This window comes from Blennius ocellaris (genome assembly GCF_963422515.1).
Source record: "Blennius ocellaris genome assembly, chromosome: 4".
In the NCBI taxonomy this organism is placed as follows: domain Eukaryota; kingdom Metazoa; phylum Chordata; class Actinopteri; order Blenniiformes; family Blenniidae; genus Blennius; species Blennius ocellaris.
Genome location: NC_137653.1, coordinates 10,482,506 through 10,507,582, shown reverse-complemented (window position 1 = coordinate 10,507,582; position 25,077 = coordinate 10,482,506). Strand labels below are relative to the sequence as shown.

The window sequence follows — 25,077 nt, the reverse complement described above, 5'->3', positions numbered from 1 at the left end:
TTAGATCTTAGTTTTGTTTATCACTTTTTCTATCATAAAAAAAAAAAAAGAAAATCATGTCAAATAAAATGACAACACGTTTCAAAGCAAGGGATAAACATCATCTTTCCACATTGATAATCTGAAGACCAAAAAAAAAAGAAGCATGGAGTTAAAAAGGGAAACCGAGATGTGGGATTGTAAACAGTGTTTTATAATGACTACAACACAGACGACGGGACTGACAAAATAAACAGACGGCCGGGGTGGTGGGGAGGGAGGGGAGCAGTGAAAGTGTGCTGAACTACTCAGCAACAGCCACTCAAGTCGTGACGTGTTGGCGGTGCTTCCTGCAGCGCTTTAACCCGGGTCCTAGAGACAGTATTGGAGCTTTCTATTCGCTGCTTGGCGCTGTTGCTATGGGGCTGCATGTGCATGTTGAGCCGTGCATCGCAAACAGCGTGTGTGTGTGTGTGTGTGTGTGTGTGTGTGTGTGTATGTGTGTGTGTGTGTGTGTGTGTGTGTGTGTGTGTGTGTGTGTGTGTGTGTGTGTGTGTGTGTGTGTGTGTGTGTGTGTGTGTGTGTTGAGTTTGGGATTAGGGCAGAAAGTGTCAGGAGCGGGCTGAAGCGCCTGGAACATGATGATGAAATCCGATTTCATCCTGTCACCTTTCTGTTTATTGTTGTTGTTGTTGTTGTTGTTATTTAGCTCCTCGATGGCCATAATCCAATATTGTGACGCTCATCATGACATATTTCTGTGATGACTGTCTGTGCGTCTGGTGACCTCGTTGAACCTCATGTTCGACCAACACACGTTCTGGGGGAGTTGATGGAAGTTTATAAGGAGAGATTTTTTTTGTTTGTTTGTTTTTTTTTTTTTTTGTAAATTATCTTCCATTGTCTGTTTACAGAAAACTACACACTTAACACAAGTATCTAGAATGACATAAAAAAATTATAAAACCAATCAAATCACCTTTTATTGTCATTGCCCAAGTACAACGAAATTGCTTTTCAAAGTTTGGGGAGAAAAACAAAACAAAACAAACAACATGATAAATAAATAACATGATATTTTGTCTATTAAGAAATCAATGTGTGTTGTGGTGTTATTCAATTTAGCCTGTTAAAGGTTAATTTAATGCACAAATGTGACAATAATGAAGCAATATTTTTGAACGCTTCAATGTGTTGTATACTTTAATTCACCAGTTTCCTTCATAAACAACGTCTCTGTAATACCGTGATGGTTTAGCTCAGTTTTTGTTTTTTTTATCAGGTGTAACAACGTGGTAATAAAGTGACATTGTGTGTCCGCCGCCTGTGTAAAAACAAAAAGTGGCCTCACTGCGATTTACAGGGATAACAGTGAAATAAATAAATGTGTGCTGATGAAAAACAAAGTGTGAGATTGTATAAGTTTTCGTCAGTGACTAATGAAGAATCCTGCTGAATTTCATCATCAACAAGCTGAAGATCCAGCCGGACATGAAAAGAGGGACAGTGGTGTTGGATCACACCCAGCAGCAGCAGTAGTAACCCCCCCCCCGTGTTTTGATTTTGATTGTGCATGTGTGCCTAAAGTCTGAGACACATCACAAACACATACACACCAACAAACAAACAAAACAAACAAACAAACCGGACATTTGTCCCCCATTCAAGCACATTTAAAGAGACGCGTTTATGTCGCGCAAAGCGAGTCAGCATGTGTTATTTCCTATAGACGCTCAGCAGGTGCGTTTTACGCCAGACAAACTTTACAAAAACACCTGTGTTTAAAAAAAAAAAAAAAAGTCAGGAGGAACCACGAGGATGGCAACACAATTAATAAACACGTCACGATCGAGTAAGCGCTAAACGGATTGGCTCAATAAATGTTTTTTTTTTTTTTTACCAGTTTGGAAAAAAAATGGGAGGAAAAAAAATCAATTCAGCTTTTGTGTTCCGGAAACAAACAATTCTTCGACATTAGATATCCGTGCATATATGTATATTTTTAGATTTTTGTTCGAGCCAACACTGTTTAATAAAACATGTTCTGATTCTGCTGGTGTTATCCCCAGCTAGAAATTGGTTGCCAAGCATTGCATCATTCCTTTCATGTGACTCCCATACGCCCCAAATTCGTCCTGGCCGTCTTATGACTGCATCACAACTGCTGCTCGCACAAACTATACGGGCTTAAAGCGAGAGCAGCGGCAGGACGAGGCGCCGCGGCCCCGCCCTCGCGGCGGCTTCGCGGAAACCCTATTGGATGTCGTCAAGGAGAAGATCTTAACTCCGCGCTTGTGATTGGTCCGTCGGCGTGTCGGTTAGTGTCGTCGAAGTTAGGCTGTGATGAAACGACAGTCTCACGCATAGTTCGGTTGGCCGCTCCCTCAATATAAGCGCCGCCGGGAGTTTCCGTAAAATCACATTCAGCCATCAAGACTGAACAATGGTTAACATGAGCTATCACCAACCTTTACTAAAATATCTACATTCGAATTCACGACAGTCGAGAAGGCGAGCGAATAAAAGGAAAAGGGTAAGCGGACGCTCCTTCTTACTTGCGTTTTCCGCCAGTTGCTGGATGTTTTTGGGGCTTTTCTGGGAGTGAACTACCGGCCACTTCACGGACTCCCGGAGCGGTCCGGTGGAGTCGGAGTGTGTGTGTGTGTGTGAGGGGTGGAAAGAAACGGGAATGTGTGCGTTTTTTGGCTCATATCCCCGAGTCTTTTTTTAGATTAACAGTTGCTTTAATCAATCATAATTCACATCGACTTTGCTGTTGTGTGTTGGGTAAAAGTTGAGCTCACTCGGGACCTTCACGCTGGGAAGTTTCGCTGTTTTGGATGTTTGGCCGTCCACGTCGTTTCTACGCATTCTTCACTTCTCCACCACTTTTTGGCCCTTTTCTTTTAGATTTAGATTTTTTTAGACGATATTTAAATTGTAATATATTTTCATCTGACTATTTTTGTTATTGACACGAAATTGAACACCCTTCTTTTTTTTGTACACTTTCACAACTCCTTTTTAGAGGGACTATGTATCTTTTAAATCATGCTCTATTAAAATTTTTGTCTGATTTCATTAAAAACCTGCTTCATTCCTCGTTTTTTTGTTGTTGTCGGTTTTCTTTTGTTTCGCCCAGTTCTCCTGCTGGACTTACATTTCCATGACGTAACTATCTTGGCTGACAGTGAACCTCAACTAAAACAAATCTTTACACATGCATATTAAAAAAAAAAAAGGTATTTTAGGAAAACATCAGTATTTATTGGCCTAATTAAAGTTTTAACGTGTGTTGACACGCTCCTGTTGAAATTGTAGGATTTACATTGAGAATAAAAACTAAATTTCTTACTTTTCATCATTTTATCTTGGGATTTTATCTCACCTTTCCCAGTCTCACATTAATGTAACTCTGCCCCCAATTATCTGATCAATATAGTTAAAACTCTATTTAAATTTGTTCAGTCTCTAAGCGTCAGTCGTTCTGGTGGCTTTTGTTGAGTGTTTCAGAAGGTGGTTATTAATCAGTGAAAGCAGACTGACCTGGAGAGGTGGAAGAGCGTCTTCCTCGTCGGTGTTTAACCACTTGTTTATCCACAGCAGCCTGCACTGAGGGCCGTGGAAGGCAGGGGGCGCACTGGAGAGCAGCTTGCTCTTTGTTTACAATAATTATGTGACACCAATGTTAATACTCTAATTCTATTAATTATTGAACACGATTTGATATGATTTCAGCCATTCTAGTGATGTTTAGTTCCCGATCACTTTTTTTCTTTCCCCCATGCCCCTGCTTCTCTTTGTGTGTCTGAGCAAAGCATCATTTCGATCCTGAAGTCTGAGGAAATGTCAGCTCAAAGAAGAAACAATTTTATTATTTTTAAGACTAACCTATCACATTTTCTTTCCTTTCAGAATTATTGGGATAAGCTATCCCCGACAAATTTGCAGACTTGATTAACAGAGACTTTCTAAAGGTAATTGAGCCTTTTTTGGTTTTATTGTCTGAATAGTCCCATGTCTGTCATCGTTCTGATCTGATTTCAAAATTAACTTTCCTTTGTCGTCAATGAGTGTTATTTATCCATATTTTAAAACTTTTATTAATAACTTGGTGCATGACTGTCGATGTCTCATAGTGTCGCTGTGACACCATTTAAGAGTTCAGTGGATTGCACAATTTACTGGACTTTGGTCTAGTTTTCTTTATCATGGAGCATGTAATGATTAAAGCTCACACTTGTCGTACGCTTCATCCTTCACCTCAGTAAACTCGGGCATCGTAACTGAAGCAGATGCACAGCGGTGATCTTTGAAAAGAACGAGGCGGAGTTACTGTGACGTGTCAGTCATCTAACATCCAGCTGCTTTGCTCTCTTCCACTCCTCCTCTCTCGTTCCCCCCGTCCCTCCTGGGTCTGCCGGCTGCCCCTCTCTCAGGTCCAGTGTGAACTGTGTGGCCGGGTGTCTGTGCGTTGCGACTGATTGGCGAAATGACTGCCGAGTGGCTACACCTGCCCCCGCCGTACCCCCCTGGTGTGGGGCCGTTGTATGGTGCAGAGTTGGAGGCGTGGTATGAGGACCTGCAGGATATTCTGGGCTCCGACACGGGAGGGGCAAAACTGGCACGTGCCCCCACATGCACCGAGGTCAGTAGTTTGAAGAATGAATTGATGAGTAGCAATGTTTTTGTCTGTTGTGATTTTTTTTTAATGTTTAATTTTTAGAGACACTGTTTGCGTCACATCATTACTTGAGGTGAAACGGACTAAGTGTTGGTCGCTAACCAGGCACTGACATTTTGGTTTCGTGCTTGCAGAAGGAGCCCGAGTTTCTGGACGTTCTGGAAAGTTGCTCTCTGACCTGGCTGACTGACGGAAGCCAGACGTGGGGCGAGAGTGTCCAGAGAGCAACGGAGGAGATCCACAGCACCCAGCCTCTGCATCACACCTCATCATCCTCCTCCTCGTCCTCCTCCTCCTGCATGAGTCCAGCCGTAGCGGAGGAGCGGCAGGTGGAGGCCGAGAGCGGGAGAAGTGGCGGTGGATCTACGGGAGGCGGCAGTGACTTGCTACCTCCCGAGTTCTTCGAGCTGCTGAGCGAAGGAGGAGTGGGCATGGTGGATCCGAGCGGAGCGGTGATCAGCGGTGGCTACTATTACCACCACCATCAACACCACCAGGCTAGCAATGTCCAACCTGCATCTCCATCAGCCAGTGAAGAGGAACTGCCCTGTGTCCCCGATTCCCCGTCCTGCTCCTCTTCAGCGTCCCAGTCGCCGTCTCAAAATTGTTCTTCTCCCTCTTCACCCGTGTCTTCACCCTCCGCCTACCCGTCCTCGCGTTTGGGAAAACGCAAAAGGACCACCAGTGAGAGGGCCAACGGTGCCTTGTCCTCTTTCGCCTCCTCCTCACAGCGCACGTGCTACTCGTCTACCAAAAAGAGTCGCAAGGAAAGGGAGCAGGAGAACGAGCGGAAGGTGCAGGAGCTGACAGAGCAGAACGAGCGTTTGAAAGCAGAGATCGAGAGACTGGGAGAGGAGGTGCAGAGGACACGAAGAGCCCTGATAGAGAGACTAGTAAACACCAGGAAATGAAGGCGAGAGAGAGGACAGAAGACATGAGTAACTAAAATGACAGGTCCTTTTAAAAAAAAAAAAAAAAAAAATTAAATGAGCAGTGGTGGGGGGGACAGGTGTAGCGTGGTTGTCATGAAATGCCTCTTAGACAGGAAAAAAAGTGGAAACCAAAGATACATTTTTTTTTTACCAATGTGAGGATTTTGGGAAAAGAGACCAGGATGACAAGCAGAGGGAAAGTGATGAAAGTCAAGACTAAAAAGGGCACAGAGAGAAAAGAGCTGCAACAGCATTGCGGCAAATGAAAAGACACAGTAGGTGGAAGGGAAAAACGGGACAGCTCAAAGTGCAAACCGTGCAGTGGTTTAGATGAATGTTATTTTGAAGAATGCCTAACATCTTCCATCCAAATGAATGGCAGAAATAACTGTTATCAGCATTTTGATGATTTGTATGTCGGACAGAGAGGAACTTCATTTCTAGAGCGCATTTCATCGTCATCCATTTTCACCAGTTTGCAATAAATTGTAACTCCTCCTTTTAAGGGCTACAATCTGGCTATCAGAGATTATTTGCCCCAATTTGTGGAGAGTTTAGGAGCTCAGGAAAAGTTTGAAAGTGCCCAGTGTGAGTATGAGAGAATGTTGTTTTTGGAAGAAAATTCTTACCTTTTTCTTACTTTTGTATAACCCATGGCTTGTGTGTATGTTTATTTAGATAAAAGTAAGTAGGACCCGGCTATACTTTCTCAGCTGATCTTTTTTATCATCATGGAAATTTGTGGTGGAATTACTCAGAGTTGCTCTACCCTACTTTTACTATTTTTATATAATGCTGTAATATATACACTTGTACTGTAATGGCTTATTCTGTAAAATGCCAACATACTCGTTTTATTTTGTCCTCATTCATAGACACTAATTGTGAATTGTAGGATAATATGCATGGCTTTTAATTACCACTCGAATCAAATTCATGTATTTTACCATACCGTTCCTTTTTATTCTTCACTGTAATTACAAATTTGCAATAAAAGAAAAATGTGAAATTTCTGCGTCGTGTAATGTTTGTAATTTTTTTTTACCTTTGGTACAATTTTTATGTACGGAAAAAAAAAAAAAAACCCAGGTAATTAACTACAGACATGTTTGTTTGGCAGATCGTAATGACTTTATTTTATGGATCCAAAAAGGGTATTTATAGCAAAAAAAACAATTTCCCAGAGGCTATAAAAAAAAAAAAAAATCTTAAGATGTGCAACACACCTTCCAATGCTAATATCGCTGAGAGAGTATAAAAGACAGGGAGAGTATAAAATCAGTTTCTTTTGGTGTAGGGATTTGGAAAAATCCCTCCATTCTGTAGCTGTATTCATTTGACTCTCTCTTTGTGTGTTTTCATTTCCCCGCCGGCCTATCCAGCATTTCATTAGTCCTCGGTGCCAAAACCACATTGTCTTAGATCCTGTCACGGCTTTGCCTTAAGCTAATACCCTCATCTTTCTCTTAGTGTACATCTTGTTCCTCTTCTCCATTATCATACCTCAAACCATTCTCATCTTTCCCTCCTCTTGACTCCTCCATAATTTCTCTCCCTCCGTCTTACTTTTTCTTGCCTTTTTGAGGTGCAGACTCAGGGCTCTTCCCCTCGGCCAGAGCCAGCTGTTTCTTCAGGTCCAGCAGTTTAGCCACCTCTGCTGTGATCACCGCCTTGTCCGCTTTTTGGGCTTTGAGCGCTCGCACCTTGTCCCCCTGTGATAAACAGGATGACGGTATTTATTACACCTCGATTGTGCCAACATTTGTCGAAAAAAAAAAAAGCGTTGCAATTTCAGAATGAAAAAGGATAAAACGGCGACACGGTAAAATTTGAGTTTGGAATCGTATGCTTACAATTTACAATCGCTTAAAAATAGTAAATTCTTACACAGAATTTAAGTATTTCCCCCCCAAAATAATGATTTGTAAGTAAAATAATTTTGATTAACTAATCAAAAATCTATATATCACCAGATACTTTTCCAAATCAAAAATACTGATGGAATGCGGCTTTTAAAATCTGCCGATTTTCCCGTCTTTGCACGCGTTATGAAATTAAATTCTTAGTTTTTCTCAGAAGATGACATCGGCTTTGGTTTTTTGTATTTCAAGTTTTTATTTAAATTTTATTTTTTTTAAGAAAAAGTGAGGCAAATAAAATCAATATCGCCGGCATTTAAACTGTATTCAAATATGATCGATGTCCGACTGACTGTAATGGTTAAAAAAACACATTTACATTTTACACATCATTCGATTGGTGGAGTTTGTGAAGAGATCTAACCTGATCAGCCACAGCCTGCGTGAGCTGTTTGGCTTTCTCCGGGTCTGCTCCATTCAGCGGCGCCACCTCATCAGCAGCAGCAGCAGCCGGAGCTTGAGCTGGCACAGCAGCAGCAGGCTGAGTGTCGGCAGCCTTCTGAAGTGTCATGTGAAGGTGGAAGCAGACAAAGGAAGATGTTTGAATTCCAGGCACTTGTGATGGGTCTTTTTTCCCCCTACAGATTACTTACTTCATATCACACAATAACAGCCATCACTCAAATGCCAATGGGATTTTATGAGTCATTATTTATAAACGGACACAGAATCACACTGGACAAACAGAGACGAGTAAAAACTCAAAAGTGTCGGGATGTTAATTGAGCCGCTGGTGTTAGCGAAGGCGTGCGATAATGAACACTGACACGGCGGCGCCAGAGTGGACCGACTATTCACAAACAAATACCACTCAATACCTTCTTTTTAGATGGTTCATCTTCAGGCTAGAGGCAAAAAGGATTTAGAGGGGGATTATTTTAATCTATAAGATGGATGCTTCATACATTTTTTTTTTTTTTATATTTCCGGTGTTGAACCGTGTCTCGCTTTTAAAAATCAGACACTTCCATTACGTACAAATTCGTGGGTTGGAAGCAGCTATCCATTATCAAATCTTTCTTGCTTCTATTATTCAGAAATAGCGAAGCTATATTATTGCAAAATATGACGCATACAAAGATCATTAGGCATCATAAACATCAAATACCTGCTGTCCTCCAAATCTCTTCTTCAAAGCCTCAATCTGGTCTGCCTCCAGTTTCTGGAACAACGGACTGACCTGGAAAGAAAACGGGTTGGCAGAGGCAATGAAAGGTGAAAAAAAAAAAAAAAAAAAAAAATATATATATATATATATATATATATATATATGTGGAGGGATTTCAGAAAAGTTTGCCACCGTCGATCCAGCCCAAGGCCAGCATCGCTGAACATTTTCACCCGGAGGCTCAGTGCTCATCTTTGAACAAAGAGGGTTATGCAAGTAAGTGGATAACTAGGTATGAGAAATTTGCAGTGTTTCGATTCTGATCGCGACTCTCGAATGAAACACTACAACAGAGGACACAATTTATGTTGGGGCATAAAAACTACTGTCCCCTTCAGTCACACGTCACAAAGCTGAAATTCATCGGTAAAAGCGACTGATTGCAGAAAAATGCGTGCGCGATCAGCCTGTGCTATTTGAGGGATGTTTCCCGCTGCTTGCTCTTCAACCGTAGTGGAATCATAATAACTTTGTTATAAATATAAGCGCTGGCAGCAGCTGCACACACTGGTCACCACAATTACACCTGAAGGGACAAGTGGCCCGAGAGAAACTGTATGCTCCAAGGTTGAGCCCTCCAAATATCGTTAAGGCTATTATTCTTAAGGGTGTGTTAAAAAAAAAAGAAGGGAAAAAAAAAAAGTACAACATCCTCAAGAGAACTGAAATATTGACACACTGTTGCATACTCATTGTATCACCCAGTGTCAACATACAGAAGGTAGGACAGGTTTGTGTGTCTGCACATGCACGACCTGCGTGTATTACATGTCACACTCACTGCTCCAATGCGATGGCCTGCATTCAGGGCACAGACAAAGGTGCCGCATCCCTGCAACATGGTGCTAATACAGGACTGAGGGGCGTTGAGTTGATCCCTGATGGTCTGGCTGACCGATGGCATGTATGGCAACAGCATCACTGACAGCAGGCAAGCAATATTGACTGATACACCGGTCACTGTGCCTGCCCGCTGCCTGAAGGGAAGAAAGAGCAGTCCAATTAAAAACTGATTTTGAGGAATTTACTTTTTGCAGTTGATATCTTTTTCTTGCCAATGAAGTCTAGCACAAATTTTCATATTGGTCTAAATTGGTCAAGCCATCTTACCTTTCTGTCTCTTCTCCCTTGATTTTTCTCCAGGGTTCATTGACCTGGATGTACTGGTTACCATGGCGGGAGATGTTGAGGATGTGTTTCAGTGCATCGCGGATTCTAATGAAACATTACAGAGAAATCACTGAAGTTAATATAAGTCTGTCACAGTGATTTCAGAGTACACCAATTACAAACTGAAATTTTTTAGAAGAAGTATATTTTTTCCCAAGATCTTTTCAATCGTCCAGATCTGTGCAAAGCTCTGCTTTTGCTTTCAACATGCCTGTGATTTGTCTTACTTGACTTTGTCCAGGAGCTGTATGTACTGCTGCAGCTCCCAGCCCACCAGAGCCAGGAGCCTCTTATCTTCCTGCTGTAGCTCCATCACAGGCACACACCCCTCAAAGAACTTGGTGACAAACATGCCGGCTCTGGAGGCAAGCGAGGGAGAAGAGATTAAATAAACAGGGGTCAGGGGAAAAATGTTGACGTCTAAACAGAAACAGTGAGATAGAAAGCAAATTACGAAAATACGGCTGTTACTTTACTTTATGCTCGTTTATGAATGAGATTGCATTGTCACATTTCACACAGTGTTCATGTAAATTGACACAGAAAAACACTCGTTCACCTCCTAATAGCAGCTCTGTCTTTAACAGTAATTTCTGATGGGAGTTTTATGTGTACATCAGGAGGATGTTCATAGTGAGAAGGGCTTTTTTTTTTTTTGTGTCATGTCTGATGCAATACGCTGCTCTATATTTTACACATTGCTCAGCCTCTGAGGAAGGTCTGCCAGACCGAAATGCTTTGACAAGAACGTCAATTTTGCGAAGAACTGGGATTCTGATGTGTGCGCACGAAATTCATGTGACCTTAATTTTAGTCTTTTAATTAGTGAAGCTGTCATTCCCTCAGGTTTGTCTACCCTGGGAAAATTAAGAACAATCCTCCTGCTAATACGACTTAAATGCTTGATCAATAAGATATTGTACTTTTTGGGTAAACATTAGGTAAGTTTTGCTTGTCGAGCAATTTATTGTTAAACTTATCATCATAATGGTTTGAGCATAGCAGCACCACCAGAGATCGGGATCGTCCGTAAAAGGCAGGATGGACACACAGCCACTAATGATGTACTGATTCAGGGATTGGATGCAGGCAAGGACAGGATTTCTTTTCTGAAGCAAGAATACTTTCTACCTCCAGCACCTAAGGGTGGATGCAATCTACAAGATATTTTTGAACCAATTAGGCATCAGCATCGCTGCCCGAGACCAATTTTGAAGATCAAGGTACTTTGAAAAAAAGCTGCAGAGAAAAATCTTTGATGTGGGATTTAACCCTGATCTTTTAAAAATCATTTGAGGCAATGTAATTGGGGCTAAATTACGCCATCCCAAACAAATTTAGGAAAACTAGGGTGAATCTCATAACAGTTACTGCTGTAATAGACTTTTTTTTCCCAATGAGTACAACTGAAAACTTAAGTTCTTAATTGGATTGGATGACAGTTTCACATGATATTTACTTTCAGAATTAAACTTTTGTGAAAACCGGCAGCAAGTTTGAATGGATTGTGAAATCTTGTACCATAACAGATAGAATGTAATAAGTAAAAACCCATACTTTATACTAACTAAACTAAGTTCCATCAATATCCTTATGGGCTCTTGCTATCATCAATAAAAAGCCACACTTTGAGATTTGTCTCATCCTGACTGAAAGAGTAAATCTGACTAGTACTCACATAATCCAATGCTTTTAACACACACCATCACCAACCTGTTGATGAAGTTTCCCAAGTTGTTGAGCAGCTCAGAGTTGTTCTTTACGGCCATATCAGCCCAAGAGAAAGCTGAATCCTGCCCTTCTGGCCGCACATACAGGAGGTAGAACCGCCACACATCAGATGGGATGCCCGTGTCTTTTGCCATGTCTCCGAACACGCCCACACCGCGGCTCTTGGAGAACTTTGTGTCCTCATAATTCAGATATTCTGAGGGGAAGGCACAAAGCAGGTCATTTTCAAAGCTGGACTATCTGCAAAGAAACAGCCTTTATATGCCATTAAACCCAAATAATATATTACATGAATAATTAATAATAAATTAATCAATCATAATAGGTGCTCACCAGTGGCAACAAGGTGATTGACAAGAGTGTAGTTGTCCTGGGCTCCCAGCAGGGAGCAGGGAAACACCACACTGTGAAATGGCACATTGTCTTTGGCCATGAAGTTGTAGAGCTCCACCTGGTGGCAGAGACGGAGCAGAGCACCGTGAGGATGACATCATATTAGATCATCATGAGATCATCCAGTTCAAAGAGGACTTATCTGCTCCCCCAGCCCCCACCACCCCCCCACCACCCCCCCTACTCTATCTCTGCAAACAGGCCATCACACACCCATCACACAGGCTCAATCCCGGGGTTTCAGATGGAGGGAGAGGAGATGAGTCAGTGAGAGCGAACAAGATAGTGATGCTCATGGGAGCAAATGTCAGATTTTTGTTTTCGCTATCAGATTTTAGGTCAATTGAGAACACATGCAGATGAGCGAGTTATCTGATCAGCAGTTGCTTTCTGTTTGACACTTATTTCTTTATTAGTGGGGAGGCTGGGTGAGTGAGATCCTCAAACTGAAATTCTATCAAAATGGCTTTACGTTACGAAAAGCTCATGATAGTATTACGTGTACTGAAAACACAGAAATTTAAAGGTATCATGTTGTCACTTTTCACTCAGAAGGGACAAAAAAAACAAACCAAAAAAAAAAAATCCCAACCTTATAGCTATTGTTAGATGTCCTCCATCACAATCCACTGTTGTACAGTGTTGAGTGTCATGTTGCAGCTTTGAGTACATGGTAAATTCCTTAATATTGAAAGAAGCTATGACTTCCTCTGTATTGCAATAGAGTTAGATGGGAGTAGGAATTACACTGTGTTCTAATGGAGGGTGAAAAGGACCAGATGCAGCAATGAAAAAAGCAATCAGACCCATTCTGTGTAAAAATCTGTGCCAAGCTTGTGCATCAGGGCCTCTGTGCGGCTCATAAATTTTGACATGTGTTGTTGGTGTCGGCTGAGAGTTTTGGTACCTGATTAGGATTCTTCCACCACTTGTCCCATTTGTCGGTGTAGTTGGCAGTAATGGACAGATAACCAATGGGAGCATCAAACCACACGTAGAACACCTGCAGAGAAGGAACGAATCACAAAGATGCACAATGAACTGGCTAAAAATATCACAGACGTGATTTCAATGAGGTTTACTCGTGCATTGGTGTGCAGAATTACAACTCTGAAGAGTGCACTAAAAGAACAAGTGTGTGAACATGTTAGCAGGAATCAAGAATGAAAAGTATTTTAGTGAGGCACAAGTTTGTAATAGGTATTAGCAGCCCGTATTTGGGGTATCTTTGTTCAGTCATGTTCTACAACTCCAGGATTGCTCCAGTTTCCTTCCACAGTCCATGAACTTGCCTTTAAATATAATTAGTGACTGTGTGTGCCTTTCTGTCTTATAATGGACTGGAGACCTGTCCAGGGTGTAACTTGTCTTTACCCAGAGTCAGCTGGGATTGGTTCCCAGACTTATAGAAGACTAAATGATAATGAAGATGGATAGATGAAATGTTTGAAAGCGGTTAATGAAAAGCATTTGAATGTGAGATATTTCATTAGCAGCCTGACATTAGAGTCATTCCCACTGTGGTGGATAACAGCTGAGCTGTGGCGTTTTAGTACGTTTCATCAGGGAGGAAAATTGGATGGCTAATCATCTTTTCTTCTGGATGCTGAAATACTAAATTAAAAGCTCATTTGTGCCCATTACCAGCAGGTTGTCTGAAGAGAATGGGTCATATATTTTAACTCCATACACCTCAACAGACCTTTTCTTTAAAGTCTGGGTGGGGTACTGGTGTTCCCCACTTCAGGTCCCTGGTGATGCAGCGAGGTTTCAGCCCGTCTCTCAGCCAGGAGCGAGTGATCTGTTTGGCGTTTGCTGTCCAGTCTCCGCTGCTGGTTGACTTGTCCAGCCACTGCTCCAACTGAGTCTCGAGCTGCAGGGGAGAAAAAGGGGAGATCTGAAAGCGCTGACAAAAAACAGGCAGTGTCTTATATTTAAAGCACGGGTTTTAGAAAAAAGAGATACGATTATTGTGGCGGAGAGGTGATTAAGCCCCTGATGTGAATCAGGTGTGCTGCCTCACCTCTCTGCCCATAAAGGAGGAGACGCCCGGACACACGGTGGGACAGACAGAAGTGACACAGGCAGGACTGCAGAGTCTGCGTGGGAGAGTTTTAAGTTTCGTTTGGTTTTCATTTATTGAATAAAGAATGATTTTGGAAACTCCTGACTCTGCGCCTCTGTGGGGGAACCCAACGGTGGCGGGCACAACTGCCACAATTATGTAATAAAAATGACCACAGGGATGGCTGCCGTCCAATGCTACCTTTAACTTGCTAAACTGGATTAGTCCATCACCGTCCCTGTGACCAAAGGAGCACAGTCTGAATGCAGAATGGATGACGTGCGGTACTGCAGACCAGCATGAAAAGCTTACCTTCGGCAGGTCCAAGAAAAGGTGTTTGGAGGAGCGGATGACTGGAGTCTGTCTGCAAACTTTACATTGAGGCTCCTGTAGCAAACAATAATTATATGTGATTAGAACAAAGTTTAACCTGAATTATTACAGACCAGAAATGTGCAAACTACCATCATACAGTCAACTTTATCAACCTGAGCTGGAAGTGCAAATATAAATTCCAGTTTCTAGTTGCTTTCCATTTTAAAGGTTTCTGAATCACTTGCTTTCCTTAGAAAATCATACATTATGAAATCAGCCTGATTATGTATACATCCATCAAAGTTCTTTCCCTCTTGGTCTACATTGAGTCATAGTAGCAGTATTGAGACCACAACCTGGTTCCAGACAAATCAAACGATATAACCTCCGAGACAGGCCTGGAAGGCTTCTTATGGGAAATGACCATGGGCCCCTATTTTTCCAGAGCTGCTTCAGATGCTCCTCTAAACTCACTCTGAGCTCCACGGCATTGATGAGCCGTCCACACTTGTCGCACTGATCGCCCCGAGCTTCTGGGTAGCTGCAGTGTGGACAGATACCCTCTACGAAGCGGTCGGCCAGGAAACGCAGGCAGTTTTCACAGCGAAGTTGCTCCACTGTGTCCTCTAATAGGAAGCCTCGTTTGTGGAGCCGCCAGAAAATATCTTGAGATATCCTGAAACAATGAGAGAGAAGCGGCGGTTCAGAAGTTGTGTCTGTGGAGCGAAAGGGTGCAAATCCAATGACAATGACCTTTCAAAGAGAGCGGTGTAATAAAACACCTGATGAAGGAATAGGGTTTACAGTATTGATTTGGAAAGACAATATGAAGTCAAACAGTATGACACCCAAATCTGGGGGTAATCCTTAGTTGCTGAGTGGTAAATCTAAAACATAACATCCAAAGCACTTCTTATGAATCAAGTTGAAAGTCTTTAATCTGCAAGCTGTTTTCATTTTTCAAAGAACATGGTGCTGGAGCATGGTGTTTGATGCCTTTTATGTTGTACTTTATCAAAGCTCGGGTGCAAAAACAAGTTTTTTTCTTTGTAATCCTGTTCAATGTACAAGCACCAAGATTTAGGTCTAATCTTTACAACAGAAAAGTGCTGCACTTTTGTGTCCAATTTTTCATTCCAAGTCGGAAACTCTGCAAAATCCTTCACATCCATGAATTATTTTGATATCAGTGCAAATAAAGAGTGATCTGGCATTTCTATACAATTTTTGCCTGCAGAAACTAATCATGATTGAGAAAGAAAAAGTTCACAATACACAAAGAACATCCAATTTATTCCAGGCTCACTCTGAAAACTCTAAAATAAGAGCACAATTTGATTAAAGGGATATGGGGCCTAAACAAGCCCCAGTTTAAGTCTCGTCATGGGGACCTTTTCATGTGGAGTTTACTTGTTCTTCCTGCACATGTGGGTTTTCTTCCCAAAGTCCAAACTGCATTTCAAGTCGACAACTGACTTTCTTTTAAATTCTGTTGGTGTGAATGTGAGTATGTGCGACCATCTAAACTTGTGCTGCTATTGGCTCTAGTGCCCAGTGACCCTGAACTGGATGAAGTGCAATAGAAGATGGAGAGATAGAGGGCAATATAAGTGTTAGGTGATGCAAGTTGCACATAATAATAGTATTTGCAGATGTTGTTTCTTAATTACAAACTTAGAGATTTTTTTCCCCATATTACCTGAGAAGAAGGCAATAGTAACTGCCATCCAATAATCAGGACTATAATCTCAGAGATGAAAGTCTGAGGCTCTCTGGGAGTAACATTTATGGCTGAGAGGACGAGACAACCACACCAGTATGTATGGCAGGATTATAATAATCCTATGTTATGTAATATTATAGTATCTGTATAGAAGTCAAATAGGAACATGTCTGTTCTTTGATACCATACTAGAACCATATCAAATCAATGTCAGGCTCCTAAAGCTATGTTTTTTTTATCATTTCAGGCTTCCACGTTTAAAGTTTCCTTAACAGAAATGGTGAAATCAAAGTATATTCAGTTTTTTCTCAGGGCTTTGGCCCTAAACAGCCCGGCTCACTCACTCCGTCTGCTTCTCTGTGGTGGTCCTGCCAAAAAAATCGAAGTCAATCTGGAACCATTTGTAGATGCTGGCGTGAACAGCATGGTACTTGTCACAGATCTGCTGCGGTGTCAGGCCCTCCTCTCTGGCCTTGTTCTCCGTGGCCGTGCCGTACTCATCTGTGCCGCACACATACAACACGTTCCAGCGTCGCAGGCGGCCATACCTACCAGAGGAGTGACAGATGGAGTAAATGGTGCAGGAGGTAGCGCACGCACGCACGCACGCACGCACGCACGCACGCACGCACGCACGCACGCACGCACGCACGCACGCACGCACGCACGCACGCACGCACACACACACACACACACACACACACACACACACACACACACACACACACACACACACACACACACACACACACACACACACACACACACACACACACACACACACACACACACACACACACACACACAGAGAGAGAGAGAGAGAGCGAGAGGAACAGATGTGGACAAACAAAATATGTTGAGATAAACAACAATGAAGTTTTTCAATAAATTCAATTTAAAGGAAGTAAGAAAAAGCAGGTTATGGTATGATAAAATTAAACAGTCAATTGATAATATCATTGAGATTTAGAATATTGTGTCATTTTATTTTTTTCTAATGCAATCTTCAGAAAAAGTCTGTACATTCCTATATACACATATAACACCTGTAAGGGACAAACAGTTTGTTTTTTGTTTTTTTTTAATAAAAAAAACCACAGTATGTGCGTATTTGTGTGGATTTCTCACAAAAGACTAAATCTGGCTCACTGTTATCAGTATTTGTCTTGCGGTGTCCTTCATAAATAACAACAACAGCGATTGTGGGGATAACTTCGTACCTGGAGAAGACATCACCACTGAGGACGCAGCCGATGATGTTGCCCAGGTGAGGGACGTTGTTGACGTAAGGCAAGGCGCTGGTCAACAGGATGTTTCTCTTGCCCTCCTGTGGAAGACTGAAATACAAAATAAAAAAAAATAATTTATCAAATCTCAAGAGTAGTCTTGATGAAATTCATTATTAGTCTGATAAATCATATTAACACTTTGATCTATTATAGTTAAACTCACTCTAATGTAGAGATGAACAATTGTTTTTTTTTGTCGCAAAAAAAAAGATTGGATATTGTGATATTTAACACCCATTTTGAGATTGATGTAGTTATTTCGACACAATTGCAGAGAACATCACATCCCTCCTGTAGGACGGTTTTCAAAAGGATTGAAAAGTACTTGCATCATATTTTCAAGTAGTTACTTTTGATTTTTTCCTACAGGCACTTGAAATTAACCTTGTGGCTAAAATTTGCCAATAGTGTAGATGAAAGTGTGTGTGACTGTCTGTGTTTTTCTAGTGATTGACTGGTGACCTGACTAGGATGTTCACTGCCTTCAACCATAGCCGGCTGAGATCGGTCCCAGCTCACCACAACTGAGTAAAATTAAGTGATGAATGTGTCTATTTAAATTAGATGGATATAGTCCAAATAACAATCAGAGTACATGGCATGATTCCTGCAACATCCTTGTTTACAATACACAGTACATCTCCACTGCATAGCAATCGGAACAGAAGTGATGGATTAAAATAAACAGTGTTAAAATGACACTCACATGGGGTGCTGTCTCTCTATAGGCTGAGAGTCAGCGCTCAAACCCTGACACCAGGTGAGAAAAGCAGCTTCCATCTCCTCTGCTGAAACGAAACGCTCACCTTCTTCACCCTAATGAGGCAAACAAAGCATTAGTTGAGAACTAAAGCAACATGCAAGATCAATCGCCTCTACAAGCAGATAACTGTGATCAGAGCTCTAGATTCTGCAATCTGCTTGGACAAAAAATAAATAAATAGCTGCTCCTAAATTTGATTGACAATTCTGAAATCCTCCCACACAAACACAAGAGTATAGAGGATACTGAAAGAGTGATGTAATCTTTACATGTTCTATATCCTATCCCAGGTCTAAATTTCACTTTCATTGAGCCAGTTTATGTCTCACTGGGAGGCTGCACCTGCTTCATTAAAAAGCACTGTATAGTTAAAGTGAGGTGACTTCCCGCTTTCTCAACCCTAGAAAAAAATTACTTTCATTGAAGTAACTAAAAACACGGCAATGCAGTAGAGGCAACAAAGATGTTAACGGTAGTGCGTAACCAACGCATGCTTGCACTAAAACATCTCTAACCAGCAATGGAAAATCTTCCTAGAAACCTCCCAGGTACATAATTTCCTGAGGCGTACACACATGTGAACGTGGCACTGAAGCTCCTTTGCCTACTTTGTGGTTGAGTAAGAATGCTTGAAGTCTAATAGTTATCCTGATCTAGCAGATACCTCGGCAGGGTTGCTGTTGCATGGCTGTGTGTCTCTACACTGGCTGCTCTGAGGGACAGGCTGCCTCTGCATGTAGCTCTTCATGCCCTGCAGGCCTTTCCCCTGAAGCACTTTCTGAGCAGCAGACTGGCAACTGTGCATGGCAGCCACACGGTCGAACCAAGACTTCAAAGAGTTGTGTTCGCCTAAAAAAAGACAAGGGGAAATGTAGAAAATGGGGAATGGAAAGGAAAGGGGGGATGGGGGGTTGGGTAGAAAGAGAAATAAGAAAATTTACATATACATAAAATAATCTGATATTTTTTGTGGACTGGCTTTTATGCTGTATAGTACTTACCCAACGCTAGTTTAGACTCTGATAAAACAGGGTAGAGTGCTGCCCACAGAACAACATCAGCAACTGAAACTGCATCCTGAAACATGGTACAGATTCATCAGTAAAATTTTAGACTCTACACACAATTTAAAAGTCTTAGAGAATCTGGAAGAGGTGTTCAGGTTATTTTTGACTTTCTGCATAAGAAATAAGCAGGAGGGAGACAGTTTGCAACATGATGACTCATGTGCTTAAATCAACAGCTGGGAACGTCTGAACCAGGTTTTTTTCTTTTTTTTCTTTTAAGTCGTTCACAGAGGCACGCCAATCATCAAGATATATGTCACATTCTTGTACTCATGGAACATGTGAAGGATGCTGATGACTCGTGGTCACACAAGGGATGCAGAAACCACAGAATTATTCCCCTCCCCTTCCTCACCAACACTCATACTCAGACATATCCGCAAGGTAAACATTGTGCTCACTCGATGCAATTTTACACTTAATCTTTAGAGTTTAATTCACAAATCAAGATGGTAACACTCACAAAGTTACAACTGCTTGTTTAAAAAAAGGGAGACAAAGAAATAACAGCCAGAGGAGATAAGGCACAGTGGAGATGCTCATTTAAGCTCAACTCAACTTCAAATGAAGCATCAAGGGACTGTGACTGTTTAACTTGCTGACTTACATCTCTATAATGAACGGGCTTCAAGGCTTTGCTTGAATTAGTACGTTTATGCTCATATTATAGGTGTATTGACATAATATGCAACCTCTTTACATACAATTAAAAATAAACTGTGACACTGTACCCCAGTTATATATGGCGTTCCTCCTTTATTCAAGCTTTGCTCCAAGACATTTAGGTGACCTAGAAGGAGGTTAGAAACCTCTGATCCTTTTCCCTGCAGTACTGCCATGTGGAGTCCCTGCAACAGTGCAGGCTGTGAGAATTGGGAAAGAAAACAGGTTGATCAGAATTAATCGAGTGACAGCAGGTGAAGTAGTAAAACAGAAAGGGTTGAAATCAAACATTTCCCTGTATCCTCCATGATGAAGCTGGATGGATTGCTTTACTGCACTGTTTATACAAGAACCTGAGTTTAAGTCAAGGCTGTTAAACTCATTTCCCTTCTGGAGTCACACATAGACAAGTTTAAATATTGAGCTGGATCAATGAACAGTTCATATAACAACCTCCAATTAACTACCACTCAATAAAGGCGACTCCAAATGTCTCCCTTTGAGTTACTTCAAAACACTACAAGGACATTATAAAAAAGTGCAATTTTAAAATTATATCATTTTCAATAACTGCTACTGATGCAAAATGGTGCAAATTTCTGTTTGTAACATTATAAATGTTTTGCAAAGATGCAACTATGGCTGAACTTTGTGATTTCTTTGGTTTCCTAAATCAGCCTCCGAGACCAAACATGCAGCAGTGTTTCTTTTCTAAAGATTCTTGGTGAGTTTTGGCTACTTGTTTATGGGGTCGCCTTTGAACACGTCAGCTTTGTCAATATGTACAAAGAATGATTAACGCGTACAAAGGTATAATATCTGTAGTTAAAAAGTTTCAGTTTCAAATGCTGAAAATACAAACAACTCATCAGTTACGAGTCGAGCGGTTTCACACTTGTTTTTTTTAACACGTGACTTTTGTTACAGTTCTGCCATGATAGGATTCAAAGCTGTAATGGCAGGGTGTTGCTCCCTGAGCATATATTTGAGACCCCTGGTTTAAGTTATTAAGCTGCGAGAGTCTGGATGAAACACTGAAAGCGGATTCTGCACAAAGGAATGTACAAAGACATGAATGGTGAGAAGGCTTTCACAAACAGGTCAACATTTTTGTCCAGCAGGTTAGCAGCAAGCTAGAACTGTCTTTATAAATGGATAGCTTACCTGAAGATTTGTGGCCTCCCATTCAAGCCACTGGTTGCATAGCTCACTGGATTCTTGTCCATTTACTTCAAACAAGTATCTGAGGTAAAGACACATGACAGAAAAAACAAAGTCTTGTCAGTGATCTTTTACCCAATGATTTTCTATTATAGTTTATAGTGTGGTCAATATTTTTTTGATCATAATGAGTTTTGGCATTGGAGAAGATAATCAGACACAGTATTGGGGCTGGCATGGAGAAATATCGAAGCTGGAAGTATGATGAGTCATCGACTGACCGGCAGATTGCATTGGGACTGAAAAGGTGTCGTCCACTGGGGAGGAGCAGGGCTGGCACAGCTGGACGGCTAAGAAAGGGCACAACTCTCTCTGAGAAAAAAAAAAAAAAAGGCAAAAGACAAAGACTTGGTTTAGATATGTTCGATTCAAGGCACAGAGCAGCTCATGTTTTTAGATGAAATATCATGGTTTGGTTTATTAAATCTGGCTGGAGTGACACATTCACTGCTGACAGTTTAGGGATAAAATACCAATGCAGCTGATTTAATTTTTTAATTGAATAAATGAAACATTTAATAACAAATAAATACAAAACAAATGTATGTTAGAGTTCCACAAAACACACTGTTGTGGTTTTAGGGATTTCCTCCCAAAAAAACAAACAAAACAATTTGTGTGACTTATTATGGAATTAAAAATAAAAATGATACTTTATCTAGTTGATCATGGGCCAATTATTAGGTAGACCTGTACAAGGCAGTGCTATACGATGCAACCACTTAGAAATAAGTTCTAGTTTTAGAAACTTTTCAAGTGTAGTGTTTTTCACACTATCAGAAGGGGTAATAATCATCCTCTGTGTTTACTGCTAGCAGGTGGTAATGATGTGCTTCAGTACTTCAAAGCGAATGGCGTTACTAAGCTTCAGCTCCTCTCATGTATGAAAATGGCAGAGTAAAACCAGTCAGCATAGTGTAGACCTCTTAAACCCAGCCTCATTCATAAATATGTGGTTAAAGTAACAGCTGTTTGATAGTATCAAGCAAGACTTATTATTATCTTTGCGAAAGCAGTAGTTATAAGAAAGCTGTTCAACTGGATACCAGTTAAAATGAGTCCAAGTCCTTATTACGGGGTACTATTCATGCATTCATCCATCCATTCATTCAAGCATGGCAATCACATGCCAGATGGTCCTGGTGATTCATCTCTGTCCAGCTTCCAAGGATGACTGGCTCACATCTGGCTTCAATCTATAAGTTTGAAGCTGGAATGTATCCCCATTTAATTACAATCTAATACACCGCAAGGTCCAGAACAAATAAGTTAATCTGGATGAGAGACAGTCTCATCAGTGTGAATTTACCATGAAACAACACACTACATTAAATATAACTGCTGCTATATTTCACTTATGCAATAAATGTGGGCTGATGTGTATGTATCTAGATGTATTTATGTTCCTGATCGTGAAAAAGCCTCTCCTTTGATTCGTCAGTGAGGAGAAATCAGTCAATGGATAATGGTTTCTAAGGAATTATTGTAGGTTGTTACCCAATCAGGATTGGAACACTTTTGTAGTTTTCATGCCCTGGGTCATCTGTGACAGATCTGTTCAGTGCAGCCTGACCTGAATGCCAGGAGTAACAATTCTAGTGTTCTCTTTTTCTGATGTTTTCATTTCTTTTTAAATAGAGGTCACACAAATAGAAATAAGAGATGGAATGGTTGACCTTCCCATGATTATGTTTTGGGAGCACACCAGCAAGAAACAATTCAAAGCAGTTTTGAAATTTGAGACAATTTTAATGTCTGACACGTTAGAGGACGTATTGTGGGATTTATTGTGTTTTCCAGATAAATAAAGAACAGCACGATGACTCGTTTTCTCAGCATAAAACCTACTGATGTTAGCAATAAAGATAATAGAAGATGATTTGAAATTGTGCTTTAAATTAAATTTGTATTGTGTTATAGGGACAAGCAGAAACAAACAATACGAACACTTGACAAAGAAAGCAGTGCCAGGCAGTAGGAGTCGTTTCCAGCTGCTTCTCAGGTAGCTCCTGTTTCTCTCCATTCACTGTGACCAGCACCTGTCACTCTGTGGGGGCTAAATGCCCACCAAGCTGAGCTATTAACCCGTTATATCCAACGATTACCCCACAAGTTCAACTCATAAACCACATACAAACATCAACTAGCCACCGCTGTGCTAAACACGAGTGTTTGTGATAGTGAGCAGTGTTAGGTTGACAGAGTAATGCTGAGCTAACCATGCTGCTTTACCTTCGTGGTTGACATAGTGGACGCCACATTGAACTCCTGTCACTTGTAACGCGGCTAAGGCCTTCAGGCAGTGCGGGTTACCCTCACTGAGAAACAGCTTCATCTGGCCGCTGGTCGCTCCTCCGCTGTGTGACCGGTGACTGGTTTAAAACGTAGACAGTTTGCTTTATTTACTTTGAAACACGACGTGTAGCTACTGGTGGTAACTTTGCCGGTGAGCGCGAGTGTCCACGCTGATGCAAGCGCTGTCGACGCGGTGAAAAAATGGCGGAATTGTAGTTTCTGGACCGCCCCCGTGTCGCTCACATACAGAGAAACACTCCGTTTATAGGACTACATTTCCCTTTCATATTTCGCGAGACGCTCTCCGCGAACTTTCAGGAAGTTTGCTTGTTTTAAGTTGTGGCACAACACCGCCGGGCGGGGCGGTCCGTTTTAGGACACACATTGTATTCCGGGCGACGCCGTATAGATAAATGCGCGCACCACAGATCCACCTTTTGAGCGATCTGATTGGCTGCGGGTAAAATCATATTGCGAGATTGCACCCAATGTTTGGTGCTGCAGACCCCGTGTAGTGTAAGCTATTTTTTTATCCGCTTAAAGAGCGAACAGGCTCTATCATCACGGGCTGCAGCCTGCAGGGGCGACTTTAGTGCCCATGCGTGACTGTTAATTTGCCAAAGTGCACAGAGGAGTTGTTCCCTGTGCCTCCATTAGGTAAATTATGTGAAGTTACCAATACCCTGGAGAAAAGAGCGCAGCAACTTTACCAAGACGCAACTGCTGATCTCTCTGCAGCTCGCTCCCAAAACACAGCAGAGCTGTCACCGCGTCGCTGCAAGGTGAGTGATGGGTCCTGCAGAGGCAAATCTCCGCATTTATATTTATGCAACATGATGATCACTGTCCGGGATTTATTCTACTGTGGTATAATGCACTATGCACCTACAAACTATGGGATAGTTTGTATGCGTTTTTATTTATCCGTTTTACAGGAACACACTTTTTGTGTTATTGCCACACTTGCCCATTGATTAAAAATGAATTTGAACACTGAGTAATTTAAAAGCAACATAGTATTATTATTAGTATTATTATTATTATTATTATTATTATTGTTATTGTTATTGTTATTGTTATTGTTATTGTTATTGTTGTTGTTGTTGTTGTTATTATTATTATGATTTTTTTTTTATTTGATACTTCGAATGTTTCCTTCATGGAAGCAGTGAGTGCCCCCCCCCCCTCCCCAATAACATGCATTTAAGCCGTACTTTGTTTTAGACATAACCAATTATCAGATTAGTTTCACCTACTTTAAAGTTTGTGTAAAAAGTTGCACATATCCTCAGTATAATGAAGACAAATACTATGTGGACAATCTTTGTGCCAAAAATATGTTTTGGATTCAGCAGGTGAATGGGAGATGTGTGTGTCTCTTGGGAAAAGAAAAGTTGTAAACCACTATTCAACTTGTCTTCTCTGCTTCCAATAAGAGGTGAACAGTTGCTAAAATAGTAACCTTTCTTTTTCCATAACTCTTGAATTTTCCATTGTGTTAAACATCACGTGTCACAACTACTCAAATATAGCTGACGCTGGATGAGAGTCATACAGGGCCAATGTAGAAACTCGTCACACTAAAACGTTTTAACCTCCAACCATTTCCTGTGGAGAGTTTCCTGTTCAAACTCTCCCATATGTGCACAACATCTGATGCATTGTCTTCCTTTTAGTTGCACACAGTGTGAAACTAAAAG

At 41.3% G+C, this 25,077-nt stretch overlaps 2 protein-coding genes across 3 annotated transcripts; one reads left to right on the top strand and one right to left on the bottom strand.

Moving 5' to 3' along the window:
- The first annotated feature begins 2,403 nt into the window (after positions 1–2,403).
- ddit3 (DNA-damage-inducible transcript 3) lies at positions 2,404–6,604 on the top strand. Its single transcript, XM_080495311.1, has 4 exons — positions 2,404–2,512; positions 3,895–3,956; positions 4,419–4,627; positions 4,798–6,604. Exons 3-4 carry the CDS (start codon positions 4,472–4,474, stop codon positions 5,572–5,574), a joined length of 933 nt encoding a protein of 310 aa, XP_080351437.1. The 5' UTR covers positions 2,404–2,512; positions 3,895–3,956; positions 4,419–4,471; the 3' UTR covers positions 5,575–6,604.
- Positions 6,605–6,709: 105 nt separating this feature from the next.
- Positions 6,710–23,533, bottom strand: mars1 (methionyl-tRNA synthetase 1). 2 transcript variants are annotated; one of them, XM_080494584.1, is made up of 22 exons: positions 23,315–23,533; positions 21,304–21,394; positions 21,026–21,104; positions 19,930–20,061; positions 19,133–19,208; positions 18,796–18,980; positions 18,075–18,184; positions 17,300–17,416; positions 16,424–16,627; positions 14,831–15,032; positions 14,354–14,428; positions 13,679–13,849; positions 12,884–12,979; positions 11,917–12,034; positions 11,566–11,779; positions 10,080–10,211; positions 9,793–9,897; positions 9,464–9,659; positions 8,623–8,694; positions 8,333–8,359; positions 7,879–8,013; positions 6,710–7,307 (listed from the first exon to the last, which is right to left on the bottom strand). In XM_080494584.1, exons 1-22 carry the CDS (start codon positions 23,415–23,417, stop codon positions 7,158–7,160), a joined length of 2,790 nt encoding a protein of 929 aa, XP_080350710.1. In that variant the 5' UTR covers positions 23,418–23,533; the 3' UTR covers positions 6,710–7,157. The 2 variants fall into 2 exon arrangements, with proteins under 2 accessions (XP_080350710.1, XP_080350711.1); XM_080494585.1 differs by lacking the exon at positions 8,333–8,359.
- Between the last annotated feature and the right edge of the window lie 1,544 nt (positions 23,534–25,077).